The sequence below is a fragment of the Gossypium hirsutum genome, chromosome D10 (genome assembly GCF_007990345.1).
Source record: "Gossypium hirsutum isolate 1008001.06 chromosome D10, Gossypium_hirsutum_v2.1, whole genome shotgun sequence".
Taxonomy (NCBI): Eukaryota; Viridiplantae; Streptophyta; class Magnoliopsida; order Malvales; family Malvaceae; genus Gossypium; species Gossypium hirsutum.
Window position 1 is genome coordinate 5,583,020 of NC_053446.1, and position 20,643 is coordinate 5,603,662.

Genomic DNA, 20,643 nt, shown 5'->3' on the forward strand with positions numbered 1-20,643 from the left:
GGTGCCTTAGCTTGTCCAAATTCAGAAAAAATGGGTTAATGAAGACTAATTCACACTATACTAACAGCGACAAAAGAACTTGTACACCATGTCCATGATGTATGAATTAGTGACGCAGGATTTGGTCATTTGCTCAAACTTTTAAATCTTGTTCGAAATTCGAAAGGGTTTAGAAATGAAATATTAAGTCCAAAAATAAGCTTATACAAAAATTAAAATAGAGACAAAGCTTCGACTCCAACATTTAAAGCTTAAGTTATGCTTTAATCCATTAATTGAATCTTTAGTTAATAGTATGTAAAAATAGTAAATTGATATGATATTATTATTGCATCATATTTAGGAAATAGAAGAATTTAACGTAATGAATTTAATATCTATCATTTTCTGAGGACTGAAATTTCAGAATTTAAAAAGTATGCGGAGTAAAAGTGACCAAATTAAAGTATAATAACTAAATCCGAAACTTTTATAAAGTATAGTGTCTAATAGCACAATTTCTCCATTACACGAATAATTGCAAATTGTAATTGTACCTTAAAAAAAGTTTTCACAGAAAGCTTCGGTCTCTTTTAACTGTTCAAGTGGGCCGTTTTGTTAAAAAGCCCATTTTCTAATCCATTAGGCCGAAGTTTATGTGGTTGGCAACGTTGAGATTTTTTCCTTGTCCTATTAGATCTTTACGTATTTGTATTTTGAACTCATTCCTATTTAATATTTTAATGGTAAATTCAATTTATATTATAATTTATAGAATTTTAAAAATAATCAAAAATGATTATAAAATTAGAAAATAATTATTTTAATTAATATATCGAGTTGAATGAATTTTATCTAAACTTTTATCTAAATTAAAAATTTTAATATAATAGATGCATGTTGATGTTTGATTTTGAAGGAGTCAATTAATATTATATTTTTTCGAATTAAGTAGAGTGAAATGAAATTTAAATCGAGTAAAATTATTTGAGTTTAATTAAAAAAATAAAATTTTATTACAATATAACTTTATGTTAAAGCACATAAATTGAAAATCATATATATTTGAAAACTTTTTCAAAGTAAACTTTAATCATTAATTAACTTATTTGGGTCCCAAAATTATTATTTTAGAAAAAAATTAAAATTTTAACTTTATTTATATATTCTTTATATTTTGAAATTTTTATAAATATTTTGAATGATTTTTTTTGTAATTTTTGTTGAAACAGAGACCAATTTGCTCATTTTTAAAACTAACAAAGATTAAAGGGGTATTTATACAAATCTGTTATTCAAATTATTTGAGTTATTCGAATTGTAAAATTTAATTCGATTTGATTAACTTGAAATTTGATTTTTTTGAATCAAATCGAGTTTAGCTCACCTCTAATTATACCTACAATGAGAGTGAAAAAAAACTATATAATAAATATATATCGTTAATCTTTAAGAAGTTTTGTTTGATAAATATATAAAAATTATATTGTTTTAAGTTAAAATGTCACTATATTTAATATTTTATTAATTTCATATGAAAATATAAAATGATAAAAGTATTTTTATAATAATATAATTTATTTTATTAAAATAATATTTTTAAATGAGTTAATACTTACACATGTATATTGATAACGTTAACGTGGTATGGAGATAGATATAGAGTAAAATTCAAGTGAAAGGAAAGAAAGATTGTAATAAGGTAGAAACAAGAAAAACACACATTTGGTATTTGGTTAAGAAGTTATAATCGAAGTTATTGTTAAAAAAAAAAGGTAATTTGGTTTTTGTTAAATTTACATGATTGTAATTTAAAAATAAAAAACAAATTTTCGAATTTAACATAAATAAAATAATTATAATATGGTTTTATTTTAAAAATTATATTATGAGATAAAAAAAATGAGTAGAGATGGTAAAAGTTTTTGGGGGGTCCAGGCCCAAATGAAAGATATGTAAAAACGTGGCACTGTTTGATTTGTTGTTGACAAACACAAGTAACATTGAGCAATAACTTTATCTTTTTTCCTTCCTCAATAATAATCCCGCTATAAATACTTTTTTGGAGCCACTCGTTTCTCTTCCTCTCTCTTTAGGGGCCTCTTCTCTTTTTCCAGTTTTCTTCTTCTTATTTCTTTTTTTTTTCCTTTTTTTTTCTTCTCTCACTTTCTCGAGGCCTCCATACTTTGAACCCTAGCTGGAGAAAAAAACCGTAATTTTCTTGGAAACCGAACACCTCGATTAATTTATCTCCAGTCAATCGCCGAGAAAAAAAATGCAGCACCAGAGGCTGAAGCAACAGCAACAAGCCTTGATGCAACAAGCTCTTCTTCAACAGCAGTCTCTCTATCATCCCGGCATCTTAGCTCCTCCTCAGGTTTTCAACTGTTTTGTCTTCTATTATCCCTTTAATTTTTTTTGTTAATTTCTCTTTTTCGTCAATTATCGACGTGTTTTTCATCGGGTTTTTACGAATGTTTTGTTGAATTTTTTTTTTGGAAATCGTTTTTTTTATCTTCGAGCTCGTGTTTTTTTACTCCTTTTTGATTGAATCGTAGAGCTTGATTAGCTTGATGTTTTATGTGGTGACGGCCTTCTTCGTGTCTTTTGCTTGAATTTGGTGGGTTTTGTTTCTCTTTTTTGTTGATTCGAAGGCTTTGAATGTTAATTAATTAGCATTTAGTTTGGCAATGTATGCGTCTTTAGCATGCTTTTGGTGCAAATTGTTTTGGTTAAATTTGATGAGAGATTGTTTTGTTTCTTAGTGTTTTACATTTTCGTCGCATGAATTTCTAGTGTTGTTAGTTCTCTTGTATGAAGTTGCAGCCTTCAAGCTGAAGTTTTTCTTTGGTGTTTTCTTTATTATTTACTTGTGTTTCTTATAACTTTGGTTATATTTGGTTCACGGCTACTTGATATCTTCATGTTTTTTTTTTGCAAATTTTGAGAAATAATTGAGTATTTCCCGGTAAACTTAGTTACCATCTTTCTTGTCACGCTCACAGTCAATTAATCGATCAGTCTATTTGTCTATGTTTATATGCATCTAAACATCTATCTGTGTCTCGTGTTTACAGTTCTGCTGGAAGTATTTCATATTTAGATTAGGCAGAAACTTTTTGGTTTGTTGTCACTGAAAAAACCAAAGGTGTAAAAAAGAGATCATGGTAAAAGCGAGTAAACGTGTTGTCTATTTTGTCTTTAAGTTGATAGTATCAATGAGGTTGGAGAAGTGATGTTCCCATTGCTGATGGTCGTGTTTTAGGTTGTGTTGGATGCCTCATAAAACCCTTTTTTGTTCCTGGATTTGAACACTGTAAAATTGGGTTGATTGGGAAGGGACTTTTGCTGTACATAATTTCTTCTTTTCCCCCTTTTTATTCTTTTATTTATTTATTTTTTTCTTTTCTAATTTTGCAGATAGAGCCAATTCCCAGTGGAAATCTGCCTCCTGGTTTTGTTCCAAGCACTTGCCGCAGTGTGTGAGTGTTTGCCTATATTTTCTTTTTAGTTTTTGTTTCTTTTATATTTGGTGTCTGTTATTTCCCTTGCTTAATCAACTGTACAGTTGATTTCATGCGTATGATTATATTCATTGGAGACATTTTTCCTTCGTGAATCTGGCAATCAAAGATGTTGCAACTACCCTTAGTGCAAAATTTGAAGCTAATGGCTCCTTTGATAGATAGTTAAATGGTTTTGGGAACTTGATAGATACTTGTATGTTCTTGCTTCTTTGAAAATTCAAACAACTCAAAAAGTTGCTAATAGCCTTTTATTTGTTTGTTTTTTGAGAAACTGCAGGTATGTGGGAAATATCCATACACAAGTGACTGAACCACTACTTCAAGAGGTTTTTGCAAGTACTGGCCCTGTTGAAGGTTGCAAGCTTGTCAGAAAGGAAAAGGTATATTGTTTTCAATATTGTATGTCTTTTATTTATCTGAAACTGAGGATGTTCAAATTTGCAATTATTATCTTGTGTCTTTTTTTTTTCCCTTTAGCCTTTCAATTAGCATATTATTGATATGTTTTTTGTTCTGTACTTTACTTAAGCAGTCATCGTATGGATTCGTCCACTACTTCGATCGCAGATCAGCTGCTCTTGCTATATTGTCTCTAAATGGAAGGCATTTGTAAGTATTAACCTTTGATGTCTCCTCTTACATATTTTTGAGTGTGCATTTCCATCATATCATGTAATCTGCAGGTTTGGACAGCCTATCAAGGTCAATTGGGCATATGCTAGTGGTCAGAGAGAGGATACATCAGGTTTGCTTCCTTTCTGGTTTACAGAAGTTCATTATAAAATATTTGTGATGAGCTGGAAACTATTTTTATAACTATACTGTTTGATGGTATCATAATCTTTGCAGGTCACTTTAACATTTTTGTTGGGGATCTCAGTCCTGAGGTTACTGATGCAATGCTGTTTGCATGCTTTTCAGTCTATCCCAGTTGTTCGTAAGCATCTTCTCTTTTTGATCTTGATTTCAGTAAAGGCTTGTGTTGACAATGTTGGACATTCTTAAACTAAAATTTTAAACTATCAGTGTTGCAAATTTATTAGTTAGTAAACCTTGATTTGTGTTTCATGTTCAAATAATACACTATTGATCCATTAGTGTCACCGTAAATAACAAATTGACGTCTTTACTATTTCAGGGATGCAAGGGTTATGTGGGATCAGAAAACTGGGCGTTCAAGAGGATTTGGGTTTGTTTCATTCCGTAACCAGCTGGTACTCTTTGTTTAAGTATCTGGTGGCTCTTTGTGTTTCTCTTCTACTGTAAGGTTGTTTCATCTATTGATGTTGACTTTTTTCCTCCTCTGTCCAGGAAGCACAAAGTGCAATTAATGACTTAAGTGGTAAGATTGATGTTTTTCACTCTACATGTTATTTTCATTAGTTGCATTTTTTAACTCATCAAATAAAGCTGTGATTTATAGCTCAAAATTTTTATTTCATATATCTCATACTTCAGAGTGATTTTAATAGGTTGCTGTAATAGTAAAGCCAAAAAGAATGACTTTCTATTTATTATGCTATTCCTTGTATTTGCTGTAAAATCACCATGTGTAGAGTATTTATTCATTAAATTGTCATGGCCCAGTTGGAAGAATTGTATTTAGCACTGATTTTTTAGATGAACTGTTACTTGCATGAATTGTTGTTCATTGCAGTCAAAATTTAATTGTGCTTTAATTTATATTTCTAGGAAAGTGGCTTGGCAGTCGGCAGATTCGTTGTAATTGGGCAACAAAGGGTGCTAGTAGCAATGATGACAAGCAGAGCTCTGATGCCAAAAGTGTGGTGGAACTTACCAATGGCTCATCTGGTGTGGCTTTTTGCTGCAATTCATTATCTTTTGTTTAAAATCAAACATTTACAATAATTATTTCATTGTTCAATGCTAGCCTCATTACTATTGGTACTTCATCATTTTATTTAACCCTTTGTATATCTTTATCTTTATGCTGAAAGGGAAATACACTTACATCTATTACCTTTTTATGCAGAGGATGGTAAAGAGACAACCAATACTGAGGCTCCTGAGAATAATCCTCAATATACTACTGTTTATGTGGGCAATCTTGCTCCAGAGGCAAGTAACGATCTCCACCAGCTTTTAAATAACGGCTGCTAATCAAGTCTTCAACTTTTTCTGTTTTGATTGTTTTGCTTCTTTTGAATTCTTTTTTCCTGTCTTTCTGGTTTATGTTTGATTATTGCTGTTAATATTATTATTTTTTGAATTCCTTCATCTTCTCTTTTCTGGTTTATTGTTCAAAGTGTAGCTCTATAAATACTCGCATGTATATCAATAGTATTCATCATGCAAGTTACAACAGAGTGGGTTTCACAATGCTTTATGAGCTTACTTTCATTGGACAAATGTGTGGTTTTTAACCACCTAGAGTAAAATGAACAATTGATCTTTCACCTACCAATTCAAGCTTTTCAACTGTATTTGGTATGAGTTTGAACCTTTTGGTACTTTGACCCTGATAACTATCATTTTCTGGTGAAGTCTTTAGTCCATGCGAGAGTTGCCCGTGTTTTGAACGCATCAGTTTGTACTGTAAAGGAGTATCTTATGTTCTCCAAGAAAACCAATTTTTTTTCATTCCTGCAGGTCACCCAACTTGAACTCCATCGTCACTTCCATGCTCTTGGTGCTGGGGTGATAGAGGAGGTTCGGGTCCAGCGTGATAAAGGCTTTGGCTTTGTGAGATACAGTACTCATGCTGAGGCAGCTTTGGCTATTCAGATGGGGAACGCTCAGTCATATCTATGTGGCAAGCAAATAAAGGTTTGTTCTCTGCTTTTAGTTAAAAGTCATTTGTATTTGAGAAACATAAATATGCAACAATGATGCTGTGGCTATTCTTTCCGTAGATTATTGTGTTAATTGAATCATTAACCCATAGGTATCCTACAATGAGCCATAGAATGAGTTGGATTTGTTAGGGATGGCCAGTGTTCTTAGATTACATCTTGCGTGGAAATCCATGTAATTATGATTCCAACTTTCATTTTTATTTAATTCCCCATGGATTATTATCTTTCATTTGTTTGCTTGTGTAGTGTTCTTGGGGCAGCAAGCCTACACCACCAGGGACAAGCTCCAATCCACTTCCCCCTCCTGCAGCACCATTACCCGGTTTTTCAGCCACTGACCTTTTAGCTTACGAACGACAACTTGCCATGAGCAAGATGGGTGGAGTTCATGCTCTAATGCACCCACAGGGACAGCATCCTCTGAAGCAGGCAGCAATGGGGGTGGGTGCTGCTGGAGCAAGCCAGGCTATATATGATGGTGGATACCCGAATGTTGCTGCTGCCCAGCAGCTAATGTACTATCAGTAACATATAAAGAAATAAGTGGTTGTGTGGTAATATCCTTATTTCCTGCATTTGCAGGTTTTTAATTTGAGTTCTAAATAGGAGGAGGCTTTTTAAATGTATTTTCCCTTGGATAGCAGTGAGCCTGCATGCCATCCTGCTTTTTATCTTTATATAGCATATGTTTGTCGATTGTATCAATCTTACGTATTTCCAGATTTTATCTGAGTTCTAAAACGTGTAGGAAGCTTCTTAATGTACTTTCTCCTTTATACATTTCATACGGTTTGGTATCCAAAATCCAATAGATGTAGAACCCATGCTTCGTGCTCCGCCTCCACTTTCATATATTTCATACTGTTGCTAGGTATGGTTTTTAATGAAATTTTAGGAGGGGGAACGAATACATCTGAATGTAGGAAAAAAAATGGATACTTATTTTTTCAGGTTATTAGGCATATAGACTGCATTAAGTGAAACAAGTTTCAGTGAAGCAGCCTACAATTATTTGATGCCTGTAAAATAACTGGCATAATCCTTCCATCAACAGGGAATATGTTATCGTTCTAGGTAAACATTAAAGCATTGAGCGTAGCTGCTGATCATGTTTGGTCCTCACATGGCTCCTACTAATTTCCTTCACGCTACAACAACCAGACAGAACCATTGTGAGTTCAAGCTCCTCTTTTAGCATTTCAAGCACTCGGTTCACTCCTTTTTCCCCTTTTGCTGCTAGTCCATAAACAACTGCCCTTCCAACCTATTACACATCCATTACCATTCAAAATTCTCTTATTACGCCCATATTACTATTTGTATGTGTGTGTGTGTGTACAGGAAATCATACAGAAGCTCTGTGATTTCATGATTTAACTTGAAGGTAAATGTGACAAAGAATAACATAGCTTACTAGGACAGCTTGAGCACCAAGGGCCATTGCCTTGAAAATATCAGTTCCTCGCTGTATTCCTCCATCAACCAAAACTGGAACTTTTCCTCCAACAGCATCAACTACCTGTGACCTCAATAAGAAATTTCAGTAATCTCTAGTGTGTATATGCCTTTAACTAAGAACATATGAAATTTATAGCTGCAACTATGCCACGGTCACCATCAACAATAGTAAGTGAAGTGGAGCACCTCTTCTAGAACAGAAATTGTAGCAGGAGAATAATCTAGCTGCCGACCTCCATGATTGGAGACAATCATCCCATCAACACCTACTTCCAAAGCTTTTATTGCTGTGAAATATATATGCCAATATTGACCAAAATCAATATCCAAGCGCTTCTTTTAGAAGCCTTCTAGCGGAGAGATTATACTCCTTATAATCTATCCTAGATAACAAAGAGAGAAGGAGATGAAGAATATTATCAAGCTCTGCCTCAACCTTACCATCTTCACGAGTGAGCACCCCTTTGATCAGAATTGGCAAGTTTGTAATAGATTTCAACCATGTGATGTCCTGCAGGAATATAAGAATGTGATAATTAACAAACAAGACTACCAGAACCATGGATCTCATGTTAACCCCAGACTTCCCCTCCAACATCAACATTAACAGAGAATAAATTGTTCATTTACATGTATGAGGCCCTATGCTAAGCGTTTAAGCCAACAAGTACAAGTTTCCTAACAACTAAGCATTAATTCAAACTCGTGGGGTGGTCGAAGAATATCAGTCCTGAGCTGAGAACCATAGGAAAAGTCACTTTCTTTTTACATAACCTCATGCAATCGTGGTTCACAACAACAGTTTTGCAACCTAAGCACAGTGTCAAACTGGATGGAGGGAAAACAAAGCCAGAGTGCAACTTCTATATCATTGAAACATATCCCGAAACAACCTGGATTGATTACTCATTTTTACCTCCCAACAGAAAGAAGCATCAAGAGTCCCACTGGCCAGAGCAGCCAAACCTGAACCTTTTTCATCCTGTAAAATTTATTACAGGGAATATATTTGTTATTAAGCACATCAAACAGGCATAATGAAAACAAGTTTTGTCTCCGTTAGATAAAACAGATGAATTGGATAGGGGATATTCGACTTACAGAAACAAATTTCGTTGGTAATAGACCCTCCAGGTTCTTCAGCGGAGGTACAACCAGTCTGCAAATGTTCATCACAAGTAATCTTTTCACATAGGATGCATAAGAAGTAACTTTTCATGTATGACGTTAAACTGGAACAGTATTTCATCTCAATGATTTAAAGCAGATTAATCTACACAGTTAAAAGCAACTCAAGTTTTAGTTGATAGAAAATGAAAGTGAGAATGCTGATATTTCACTTGTTCTTAACATCTGCCTCCCTTCTGCCAAGTCTTGGAGAATCGACAGTTAGGACAATAGCTTTATATCCATTATTTTCAGCTCTCTGCACCAGCTTAGCCGATATATCCCGTCTCTTATACACCTATTTGGAGCAAACCAAATTAGTGTTCCTTTCCTGTTGATGGTATGGACATAAAAGAAACTATTGAAAGAGCTCTGGTAAGGCCAAATATACATATAGTTGGAAGAAGCGAATAGCATCGCAGCAGGCTGCTACTTCCTCCAATGAGTAGGTAGATGAGGTGGATAAAACCTGGAAATAGACAATAATTTCAACATCAAAATTTAAGGAAGTCTTTTTTGGGCCATAACCTTTGAGTAAAATTCGTGTGTATTATTAGTACCATTATCGTGTTACACGCAGATGCAGCTCTGGCAGTTGCGATCTCTCCTGGAATGAAAATAGAAAGGTATTCAATACAAGTTTCAAAATAATTAATATTGAGAACTCTTTGAAGAGGACTTTAGACCTTCAGGGTTTGCGAGCTTTTGCAAAGAAGTAGGGGCAATCATAACTGGCATTGAGATGTTATAACCCAACACTGTAGTTGATAAATCAATGCTCCTCACATTTCTAAGAATTCTAGGCTGAATACTGACAAGTCACATACCATAATCAGTAACATGATCGGAACAAGCTTTGCTATAGAGCGTTAATTGATTTTAAACACATTACATGATTCTTCTAAAAGCTTCCTCATTCTCTTTTAAGGTGTACTGATCCTCTGCTCCTCCAGTGTAGAAATCATAGTACATTTTTGGAAGGGCTTGCCTTGCTAATTCTCTGAATTCATTGACATTAACAGGTTCTTCTGTCATTGTCCTGGTTTCCTGGAACAATAATATGATGTTTAAACTTTCAGGTTTACCTAGCTTTAATTACCAACAAGCCAATGTATAAGTTACAGAATAGATCTTAGAAGAGTTGTGATATACAGACCTTTATTGCCAGAATCCGAGCAATGTTCCTGCAGAAGCTTCTGAAAAAAAAAAATGCTGCTGTCATTAATATTAAAGATGAAATGCTTATATAACGTATGGGATTCTCAAGCTTTTATTACATACTAGATATTTAAATTGTAAGCGGCAAGCGGGCATGAAATCAAGGGAACTCTTGAATGATGAGCTTTATTGACAGAAGGGAGAGGGAGCTGTGTTATGATTACTAAGCATTCTTAGGTACAGATATGTAGGTTTAAGCCGGTACAACAAAACTATAAGCTAATCACTTTTAAAACAAATGAACTCTTGCTCACATATCAATATCTGAATCACATGATGTCATTTTATAGCAAGCATGAAAGAGACTGAAAGTGGCTTGAGTGCCATGAAAACCAGTGCATGTATTGAAGCTCAAAAGATGACGATGAATTACCTCTTGAAGCAGAAAGCTTCTCCAGAAATATTTTTCTCTTTTCTTGAGATTCTCTGCAACAATAAATAATGAACTATAAAAAATGATCTAGTTGTGTACCTTTCTACTTTTTAATTCTTCTGAATTTTCCACGCACCTCAAGAAAAGTAAAGATTAGTTTTGTCTGTATTCGTTTTAATCAACCTTAGATAAAGCTTAACTATTGCTAGTCAAGTTGCAGATAATCTTTCTCAGCCAGCTCATGTCCTTTTCCCAACCTCTTACGATTCATTCATTTTTTTCAGTATTGGACCATGGCTCTCTTGTTTTGGTCTAGGGTTCATGAGAATAAATTACGGGATTAAATAGAGCACATCAATTTTGTCTTATGTTACTTGGATTCTGGTATAAACATTTGATACCCATACATGTTCAACAAGAGTATATTTAATTTATTGCAAATATTTTCATATATTTAAAGAATCTTTTAAAGGGTTGTAGAATACATATAAATCCAAGACTTGTATAAAAAAATATTCAAGACCGTCGACATAAGAGATTGTCAAGTTTACTGGTAAATATTTACTCTAATGGTAATGGTTATGAATTCTGTTAAGGCAGTTTCAGTTCCAAGACAATGGCAATATAGTAATCTCCAAATAAAAGTGACTGAAAACATGATTCTTAATTACTCCTTTACACTATGAAAAGTCCCATCAGTCTTTCTACATAAAAATTTTTTGATTGTTCATAAAGCCATCTTACTTGAATTGCCTTTGGCACCTCTTTCCTCTGCTACATGCAACTCTCTTGGTTCATGCAAAAATTTGCAATTTTCTCCATAATAGCATCGTCCTTGAGAATAATATCGGCAAATTTGTTGCGAAAGGAAGCCTTGTCTCTCTGGTGGAGTTGCTGGATGACAATGGTTCATGCTTTTTAGCCGTTGTCTACGATAATTCGTCTCTGGAAATTCATTTGCTATGAATCTGCCATTGGTAAGATTCCAGTATCTATCCATAGGGAAGTTTGGTTGGATGCTGTTCAAGTAAATTTTATCACCCTTTTGAAGCTGCACCTCCTGAATGCCACTGGTCTCAACCAAATTATGAGGAACTTGATTTCGTAAATCATTGTTATGACTAGAAACTGACTGACGACTTCTAATTGATAGCTTCTCCAAATCAAAAAGCAATCCTGACCCATGGTTTTGACTTGTTAGGTGTCCTCCTTCAACAATTGAACCTGATTGTTGATGTTGGGGTGCTATGAACCCTGAATTAGTATATGAACTTGGCTGTCGAGGTTGAATTTCCTTTGTTGTTGTTGTTGAACTTAACTGGGTCTGGGACTTTTTCTTGTTCTTTTCTTCTCTTTTTAAGACTCTAAAGTCCAACATGATAATAGTAACTAAAATGAGATTCTAGGATTAATCTCTTTCTTTTCTGGATTTCTGAATTAGTGCAGAATACTTAGCATCACTCTAAACTAATATTGAATCTTTTGAATCAGAACCAACATTTACCTATTTGATCTGAGCATTTTCCTCCTTTCCTTTTCCTGGATCCGCTCTTCTCTATCTGACCTGGCTAGTAAGCCCCTTGAATGCTTTTCCACCAAAACTTTTTGCCTCTCCCCTTCATCCTCCCATCTCTGATGAATACTATTGGTAAGCTAGCATCATATTCAAAAATCAACGGACAGCTGAAAATGTAAACCATTGAAATGGTTCAAACCTGTCTCAAGGTCTTTAGTCGGTAAAGGTTTCGACCCTTGATTAGGAGGGGATGAAGTGGAGGAAGTGGTTTCTCTCCTTTACTCCAAAGGACCTCTATCTGATCACATTAGCCACAAACATTGTGTTAAGGACTATATTAACTTTGAGGCTAACATATCATCTTCTCAAAAGGATCATATCAAAACTGCATGTCTTCTGCATGCTGTTGTAGGAAACTCTGCATCAAGGTTGCTCAGAGTTTTATAAAACAAAGGAATCGGGTATGTATATAAACCGATTGTTTCATTCAGTGATCTTTCTCACTCAAGTTATTGCCTCAAGATATCATTTAAGCCGTAATTGGATGTAGCCCAACTAGGAAAAACAGTAAACAGTTTAAATATCTGGTTCTCTTTATCTAATCTAAACACGTTTATTTCTGTCTTTGACTCACAGTAAATGTATGCTGCTGCTTGGCACTGCCATAGCTTTCTTTGACAATGCGCCCTACAACAATTCTTGTACCACATGGAGGACCAGAAGCTCTTCGCGGTGCCATGTTAAACCTGAAACAATTTGTAACTAATATGTGGTAACAAGATATAGAAATCAAGGATAATTAGATAATATAAGTTGGAAGCTATAAGAACATATATATGCTCAACTTTCAAAGATTTTTCACATACAATTTGGAGGACCATAATCATATCCTTGCTAAAGAAAAAAAAATGAGGAATTCAGGATAAAGTGTAGCCAAGGTCCATATCAAAGGATATTTTGCATGTATGCTAAAAGAGAAAAAATAAACCTTACATTTCATAAACTTTCTGCTCAAACATAACAACATCACCAGTGCATGCATCACCTGCACCAGATTCCTTTGATTTTTAGAACAAATTTAAAAAGAAGGTAGGCACAAATCTAAAGAATCCCATTAGCTTGTATAATGTAGAAAGATACAAACTGATAGATATTAAGTGTTTCCTATAATTGTTAAGCTGGATTCATAAACTCTGGGTTCGGTAAAATGTTCACCTTTGCAGTTCACTGCAAAGCTTGATAATGGATATTTCTTCTCCCCTCCATTTGAGATTCTAAAATACAGAAAAAGAATAATTAAAGAAACAAAGGCCAATCAAAGCAAGGCTAAAGAATCATGAATGATGCTAATGTAGAAAATGGATATTACTCTAAATGCTCCTTTATGCGTTGAAAAAGAACATCCTTGTTTCCACTCAATCTAAGTCCATTTCTCCTCAGATAAACTTTACACTCATCTACTTTAAGCTTCTCTAGCCTCCCATCTGTCAAGCATTGTAACAAGAAACTCACATGTACATAATAAATAACCATGAAATCTATATAATTTCAGTGAAAATGATCCTTTTTTTTTTTAGTTTCTCATTTCATTGTATTGAGATCATAAACACTAACCTTTAATAATATTTTGAACATTCTCGTAACTTTTATCATCAATGTGTGAAAAATACATCCCCAACTCTGGGTCTTTCACATTACTGAAATCAGAATCCTTGGCAAAACTGCAAATATAAACAAAAACCAAAAGAAATGAAAAACTATAGCACAACCCATCATGTTAAAACTAAATTTTAAAAGAAAACCCAATTAAATTAAATTAAATACAAATACTACTATTATTACTGCATATAGGGATATGGGAATTATCATGACCTTGATTTTTTCTTGATAGACAAGTTATGGAACTTGGTGCTAGTGTCCTTTTCATTGCTGTAACTTGAGTCCGTACCCAAATGATAATCCGGGTCGGACTCAGAGCTATTACAGCAATCTTTTTCTTCAAAGATTTCATTGTAATCTTGAGAACTTTCTGGGTCAGAAATTGCCATTGATGAATTGCTAGACTAGCAGTGTGGTTCCTGGTTTTAACGTTGAGGTATGGGCTTTTAAGGAAGAAAATTTGAAATTCAAAGTTTTCTTTACCGTTAGGGTGTCTAATGGGCCCGAATAAACATAGAAAATACCCACTAATCTCTTCATTTAATTCTAATTTTTATATTAAAAAAAGTGAAAATGGTTGACTCGCAAGATACTCTTATTACATGCGCCGCATTGTGCCTACAATGCGGTATTTATGTTCCTGTTAGTGTCATGGGTTGCGCATGGGAGCCCGCAACCATGACACATTCGTGTGATCCATCAAGTGGGAAGGAGGTCATTTGGCCCGATCGGACTGACCCATTGCTTGAAGAGATTGAAGGCCCATCTACAAGCTCGTCACATATGGAAACATAATCTTCGAGGATATACAATCGTAGATTTGATATGTAATCTTAGAAGATATGATTTTGTAATCTTAGAGATTTGATTTGTAGATACCATTCGATCTTAGCCATTCATGTACTTGATCTGTACCGTTGGATTTGGAGAGGCTCTACTATAAATAGAGGCCTCTCCCCTCATTGTAAATCACTTGAGTTTTGAGGAATAATAAGAGTTCTTGAGAGTATTCACTCAAACATTATTCTCTCTTGTGTTCTTGATATTTCGTGGCTTGTTCTTATTCCGTTCTTCGTTCATCTTTGCTTGATCTTTGAGTGGCTTTCGTGTGTGTTGGTTTTTCAAAGGGGAATTCTATTGAATCCTCAAATCGTGGGAGTTAGGCTGACTTAGGCATTTTTGAAGCAAGAAACTGCCTAAGGCCGCACGGATTGTGAGGCAAAAATCCTAAGTCCGTGACAGTTGGTATCCGAGCCAAGTTTTTCGAAAGCACTTTTAAAGGATGTCGAGAGAAGTTGGTGAGAATGAGCCAATGGAGACCCGTGGGAGGGCTAGAAAGGCTAGTCGATCGAGGGACATGTTGTCGAGCTTGGAAAATCGAGTAGTCAATCTCGAGGAGTCTGTTGGTGACATGAGGGAGACACTCGAAGTGGTCCTGACCCGTATGGAGGAACTGAGGGAAGACAGCAAGGAATTCGTGCTGGAGACTCTTAGGTCCACTTCGGACAAGTTGACGGTAAGGGACGAAGCTCTTGAGGCCCTGGTGACTGCCATGAAAGAAGAGATTGCCGAGCTTAAGGGGAGCTCACAATCTATAAAGCCGCTCTGGGAAGTGGGATGTTGGCTTCAGGACCGAAGCAACGTCATGTTGATGTTCCAAAACCCGAGAAGTTCAAGGGGGCTAGGTCCGCGAGAGAAGTGGACAACTTCCTATGGGAATTGGAGCAATATTTTCGAGCAATGGGCATTGAGGACGATGCCACTAAGGTAAACACTACTTTGATTTACTTTACTGATGTTGCTCTCTTGTGGTGGCGACGTAGGTCCACGGATGAGAAACGTGGAGGAACGGCTATTGGGACTTGGGAGGAGTTCCAAGGAGAGTTAAAGAAGCAGTTTTATCCGCAGCATGCTGAAATGGAGGCTCGTGCTAAGTTGCGCCTGCTTACGCAACAAAGCACTGTTCGAGATTATGTGCGGGAGTTTAGTGAGCTGATGCTTCAGATCTCTGATTTGAATGAGAAGGAAGCATTTTATTGGTTTGAGGATGGGCTAAAAATGTGGGCTAAGCAAGAGTTGCGTCGCCTAGGTATTACTGATTTGACTGTAGCCATGGCTGAGGCAGAAAACTTTTACGAAGTTGGTGGGAGGAAGTTTGACAATAGTGACGCTTCCAAGCCCAAGCTAAGACCCAAAGGCAATGGTGGGGGAGACAAAGAGCAAACCGAAAGGAATGGCGAAGCCCCAAGGACTAATGATGGTAGACCATGGGATAAGAAAGGGCCAATGAGATGCTATCTTTGTCAAGGTCCACACAGGTTTAGTGCTTGTCCAAAGAGGGCTGCTTTCAAAGCTATGGAAGCACGCGAAGAGGGAGATCACGACACCAAAAGTCTTAGCGCAATATTGGGTGGTGTTGAAGACAAGGCAAGTAATAGACTGATGTTTGTGGATATCATCGTGGCAGACAAGAAATTGAATGCCCTTGTTGATACTGGCGCATCCGATTTGTTCATATCTAAAGAGTTGGCAAACGAACTCGGTCTGAAAGTGGAGGAAGATGCGGGTCGACTCAAAACGGTAAACTCAGAAAGTATTCCCATAACGGGTGTGGCTAAAGGGGTGAACTCAAACTTGGCGAGTGGACAGGCAATGCAACCATTAAGGTAATCCCACTTGATGATTATGATTTTGTGGTAGGATTGAGTTTGCTTGACCGACTTAATACGGATATTCACTCTTCCGAGAATTACATGACGATCTCTGATTCGAACCATCGATATATGGTGCGAATGAAAAGAAAGGGAAACATGGAAGGCAAAACATTGTCGGCAATCCAATTTACCAAAAGAGTACGTAGAAACGATGTCTCTTATTTAGCCACCTTAAGGGACAATGTGGAGGAGAAATTCGAGGGGGAAATTCCAAAGGAAGTGAAGCAGCTGTTGCAGTCTTTTCAAGATGTAATGCCCACGGAGTTGCCCAAGACATTGTCACCAAAGAGGGAGGTGGATCACAAGATTGAGTTGTTGCCTAATACTGAGCCGCCAGCAAGGGCACCATATCGAATGTCCCTGCCTGAGTTGGAGGAATTGCGGAAGCAGTTAAGGGAACTTCTAGATGCCGAGTTCATTAAACCTTCCAAAGCCCCATTTGGTACGCCAGTGTTATTCTAAAGGAAGCATGATGGGTCCTTAAGACAAGGCAAGTAATGGACTGATGTTTGTGGATATCATTGTGGCAGACAAGAAATTGAATGCCCTTGTTGATACTGGCGCATCCGATTTGGTCATATCTAAAGAGATGGCAAAGGAACTCGGTCTGAAAGTGGAAGAAGATGCGGGTCGACTCAAAACGGTGAACTCAGAAAGTATTCCCATAACGGGTGTGGCTAAAGGGGTGGAACTCAAACTTGACGAGTGGACAGGCAATGCAACCTTTAAGGTAATCCCACTTGATGATTATGATTTTGTGGTAGGATTGAGTTTGCTTGACCGACTTAATGCGGATATTCACTCTTCCGAGAATTACATGACGATCTCTGATTTGAACCATTGATATATGGTGCGAATGAAAAGAAAGGGAAACATGGAAGGCAAAACATTGTCGGCAATCCAATTTGCCAAAGGAGTACGTAGAAACGAAGTCTCCTATTTAGCCACCTTAAGGGACAATGTGGAGGAGAAATTCGAGGGGGAAATTCCAAAGGAAGTGAAGCAGCTGTTGCAGTCTTTTCAAGATGTAATGCCCACGGAGTTGCCCAAGACATTGCCACCAAAGAGGGAGGTGGATCACAAGATTGAGTTGTTGCCTAATACTGAGCCGCCAGCAAGGGCACTATATCGAATGTCCCCACCTGAGTTGGAGGAATTGCGGAAGCAGTTAAGGGAACTTCTAGATGCCGGGTTCATTAAACCTTCAAAAGCCCCATTTGGTGCGCCAGTGTTATTCCAAAGGAAGCATGATGGGTCCTTAAGATTGTGCATTGACTATAGGGCCTTAAACAAGATCACTGTGAAGAACAGGTATCCCATTCCTCTCATTGCAGATTTGTTCGATCAACTTGGTAGCGCGAGATGGTTTACTAAGTTGGATTTGCGATCGGGGTACTACCAAGTAAGAGTAGCCGAAGGGGATGAGCCCAAGACAACCTGTGCGACTCGGTATGGGTCTTTTGAATTCTTGGTGATGCCGTTCGGGTTGACAAATGCTCCGGCAACATTTTGCACCCTAATGAATAATGTATTACAACCTTTCTTAGATCTCTTTGTGGTTGTTTATCTTGACGACATTGTGGTGTATAGTAAGACGCTTGAGGAGCACGTTGGACATCTGAGTGAGGTGTTCCAAGTCCTACGGGAAAATAAGCTGTATGTCAAAGAGGAAAAATGCTCATTTGCCCAACGAGAGGTGCCTTTTCTTGGTCATATTGTGGGAGGTGGCATGATCCGAATGGATGCAACCAAAGTCCGAGCAATTTCTGATTGGGAGCCACCAACCAAGGTAACGGAATTACGGTCCTTTCTTGGTTTAGCAAACTACTATTGACGTTTCATTGAAGGCTACTCCAAGATCACTGCACCCTTGACAGACTTGTTGAAAAAGGGTAAAGTATGGGACTGGGACTCTCGGTGTGGGAAAGCTTTCGACCAAGTAAAGCAAGCAATGGTGAGTGAACCTGTACTTGCTCTACCGGACCTTTCAAAGGCGTATGAGGTACGTACGAATGCTTCAAACTATGCAATTGAGGGAGTATTGATGCAAGAGGGACATCCAATTGCTTTCGAGAGTCAAAAGTTGAATGAGACGGAACGGAGATACACGGTCCAAGAAAAAGAGATGACTGTTGTGGTGCACTGTTTGCGTACATAGAGGCACTATTTGCTGGGTTCCAGGTTCGTGGTATTCACTGATAATGTTGCAAATAGTTATTTCCTAACCCAGAAAAAGTTGTCCCCCAAACAGGCTCGTTGGCAGGTTTTCCCAGCGGAGTTTGATTTTAGCATGGAGTACAAGCCGGGGAGTGCCAACATTGTGGCTGATGCGCTTAGCCGAAAGATGGAATTTACAACGATAAGCCAACCCAATAGTCCCTTATTGGAGCGCATTCAAGAAGGGTTGTCCCACGATTCCACGGCCAAAAATTTGATTGAGCTTGCCAAGGAGGGAAAAACGAGGCGATTTTGGCTCGAGGGAGAATTACTATACACTCAAGGACAACGTATATATGTGCCCCAACATGGGAACTTACGAAAGGAAGTCATGAAGGAATGTCATGATTCAAGATGGGCTGGTCATTCGGGCATGCACCGCACTTTAGCTCTCTTGGGGGATCGATTTTATTAGCCTCACATGAATGACGATGTGGAGACTTACGTGAAAACTTGTTTGGTGTGCCAACAAGATAAAATCGAGTTGAAGGCTCTTGCTGGGTTGCTACAGCCTTTACCTATTCCGGAGCGCCCATGGGAGAGTTTATCCATGGACTTTATCATAGGTTTGCCTAAATCTGATGGATTTGCAAGCATTTTTGTTGTGGTGGACAAGTTTTCAAAGTATGCAACTTTTATCCCCGCAACCAAGGAGTGTCTTGCTAAGGAGGCTGCTCGCTTGTTTCTTAGACATGTGGTTAAGTATTGGGGAGTGCCACAATCTATCATCAGCGATCGAGATGGGCAATTCACAGGACGATTCTGGATGGAGTTGTCCAAGTTAATGGGCTCGAACTTGAACTTTTCAACCAGCATGCATCCACAAACCGATGGGCAAACTGAACGAGTGAATGCGTTGTTGGAGATATATCTTCGGCACTATGTGAGTGCCACACAAAGGGACTGGCCAAAGTTGCTGGATGTGGCTCAGTTTTCTTACAATTTGCAAAGAAGTGGGGCGACAAGCCAGAGTCCGTTCGAGATAGTGACAGGACAACAGCCACTTACACCCAATGCTGTTACGACTCGTTATGGGGGACTGAATCCAGCAGCTTATCGATTTGCGAGAGATTGGCAAGAGCAAAACGATTTGGCTAGAGTTTGTCTTCACAAGGCGAGTAAGCGCAATAAGAAGTGGGCGGATCAGAACCGACGGGATGTGCAATATCAGGTTGGTGACTCCGTCTTTGCTAAACTGCACTTGATTTTGCGGCATAATGGGTTACACAAAGGGCTTGTTCGACGTTATGAGGGGCCGTTCCGAGTTGTGAAGAAGGTAGGCAAGGTGGCCTACAAGCTTGAGTTGCCTGAAAAACTCAAACTCCATCCAGTGTTTCATGTGAGTATGCTTAAGCCATTCCATGAAGATGGAGAAGACCCAGAACGAAACAAGTCCAAACGAGCACCGATGGGGGTAAAAACCGCCTATGATAGAGAAGTTGAGAACATAGAGGGGGATCGTGTGATCAGACGGAAGTACTATCGACCGCGACTTGAATACCTAGTCCGATGGAAGGGATTCCCCGATAGCGAAACAAGTTGGGAACCCGCTGAAGCCTTGTGGCAATTTCAAGATAAGATAGATCGTTACCATGCAGAGGACACGACGAGGACGTCGCTAGATTCGGTGGGGGAGAATGTCATGGGTTGCGCATGGGAGCCCGCAACCATGACACATTCGTGTGATCCATCAAGTGGGAAGGAGGTCATTTGGCCCGATCGGACTGACCCATTGCTTGAAGAGATTGAAGGCCCATCTACAAGCTCGTCACATATGGAAACATAATCTTCGAGGATATACAATCGTAGATTTGATATGTAATCTTAGAAGATATGATTTTGTAATCTTAGAGATTTGATTTGTAGATACTATTCGATCTTAGCCATTCATGTACTTGATCTGTACCGTTAGATTTGGAGAGGCTCTACTATAAATAGAGGCCTCTCCCCTCATTGTAAATCACTTGAGTTTTGAGGAATAATAAGAGTTCTTGAGAGT

General features: G+C 37.5%; 2 protein-coding genes across 5 annotated transcripts; one reads left to right on the forward strand and one right to left on the reverse strand.

Annotated features, from left to right (window-relative positions):
* The first annotated feature begins 2,024 nt into the window (after positions 1–2,024).
* LOC107916410 (oligouridylate-binding protein 1B) lies at positions 2,025–7,082 on the forward strand. Its single transcript, XM_016845693.2, has 12 exons — positions 2,025–2,356; positions 3,400–3,461; positions 3,784–3,886; positions 4,039–4,115; positions 4,190–4,251; positions 4,356–4,443; positions 4,645–4,720; positions 4,818–4,848; positions 5,199–5,318; positions 5,500–5,585; positions 6,117–6,293; positions 6,569–7,082. Exons 1-12 carry the CDS (start codon positions 2,255–2,257, stop codon positions 6,848–6,850), a joined length of 1,266 nt encoding a protein of 421 aa, XP_016701182.1. The 5' UTR covers positions 2,025–2,254; the 3' UTR covers positions 6,851–7,082.
* A 160-nt stretch (positions 7,083–7,242) lies between these two features.
* Positions 7,243–14,134, reverse strand: LOC107916411 (peroxisomal (S)-2-hydroxy-acid oxidase GLO4). 4 transcript variants are annotated; one of them, XM_041102935.1, is made up of 14 exons: positions 10,675–10,842; positions 10,539–10,591; positions 10,104–10,143; positions 9,840–9,994; positions 9,634–9,758; positions 9,508–9,554; positions 9,339–9,416; positions 9,121–9,245; positions 8,882–8,939; positions 8,697–8,762; positions 8,222–8,291; positions 7,967–8,067; positions 7,737–7,841; positions 7,243–7,586 (listed from the first exon to the last, which is right to left on the reverse strand). In XM_041102935.1, exons 4-14 carry the CDS (start codon positions 9,980–9,982, stop codon positions 7,404–7,406), a joined length of 1,101 nt encoding a protein of 366 aa, XP_040958869.1. In that variant the 5' UTR covers positions 9,983–9,994; positions 10,104–10,143; positions 10,539–10,591; positions 10,675–10,842; the 3' UTR covers positions 7,243–7,403. The 4 variants fall into 4 exon arrangements, 3 of the variants coding, with proteins under 3 accessions (XP_040958869.1, XP_016701184.1, XP_040958868.1); XM_016845695.2 differs by lacking the exons at positions 10,539–10,591; positions 10,675–10,842 and adding an exon at positions 10,229–10,352; XM_041102934.1 differs by lacking the exons at positions 7,243–7,586; positions 7,737–7,841; positions 7,967–8,067; ... (6 more) ...; positions 9,634–9,758; positions 10,675–10,842 and adding exons at positions 11,283–11,902; positions 12,043–12,170; positions 12,254–12,352; ... (4 more) ...; positions 13,669–13,775; positions 13,927–14,134 and having other exon boundaries at positions 9,925–9,994.
* Between the last annotated feature and the right edge of the window lie 6,509 nt (positions 14,135–20,643).

Coding starts and splice junctions, on each gene's coding strand:
- LOC107916410 (XM_016845693.2), top strand. CDS start 2,255: ATGCAGCACCAGAGGCTGAAGCAACAGCAACAAGCCTTGATGCAACAA. Junction 4,116..4,189: donor TCTCTAAATGGAAGGCATTT/GTAAGTATTAAC, acceptor TGTAATCTGCAG/GTTTGGACAGCCTATCAAGG. Junction 5,586..6,116: donor TGGGCAATCTTGCTCCAGAG/GCAAGTAACGAT, acceptor TCATTCCTGCAG/GTCACCCAACTTGAACTCCA.
- LOC107916411 (XM_041102934.1), bottom strand. CDS start 14,102: ATGGCAATTTCTGACCCAGAAAGTTCTCAAGATTACAATGAAATCTTT. Junction 13,539..13,668: donor TGTTCAAAATATTATTAAAG/GTTAGTGTTTAT, acceptor AATGCTTGACAG/ATGGGAGGCTAGAGAAGCTT. Junction 12,353..12,688: donor AGCAGCAGCATACATTTACT/GTGAGTCAAAGA, acceptor TAATGTGATCAG/ATAGAGGTCCTTTGGAGTAA.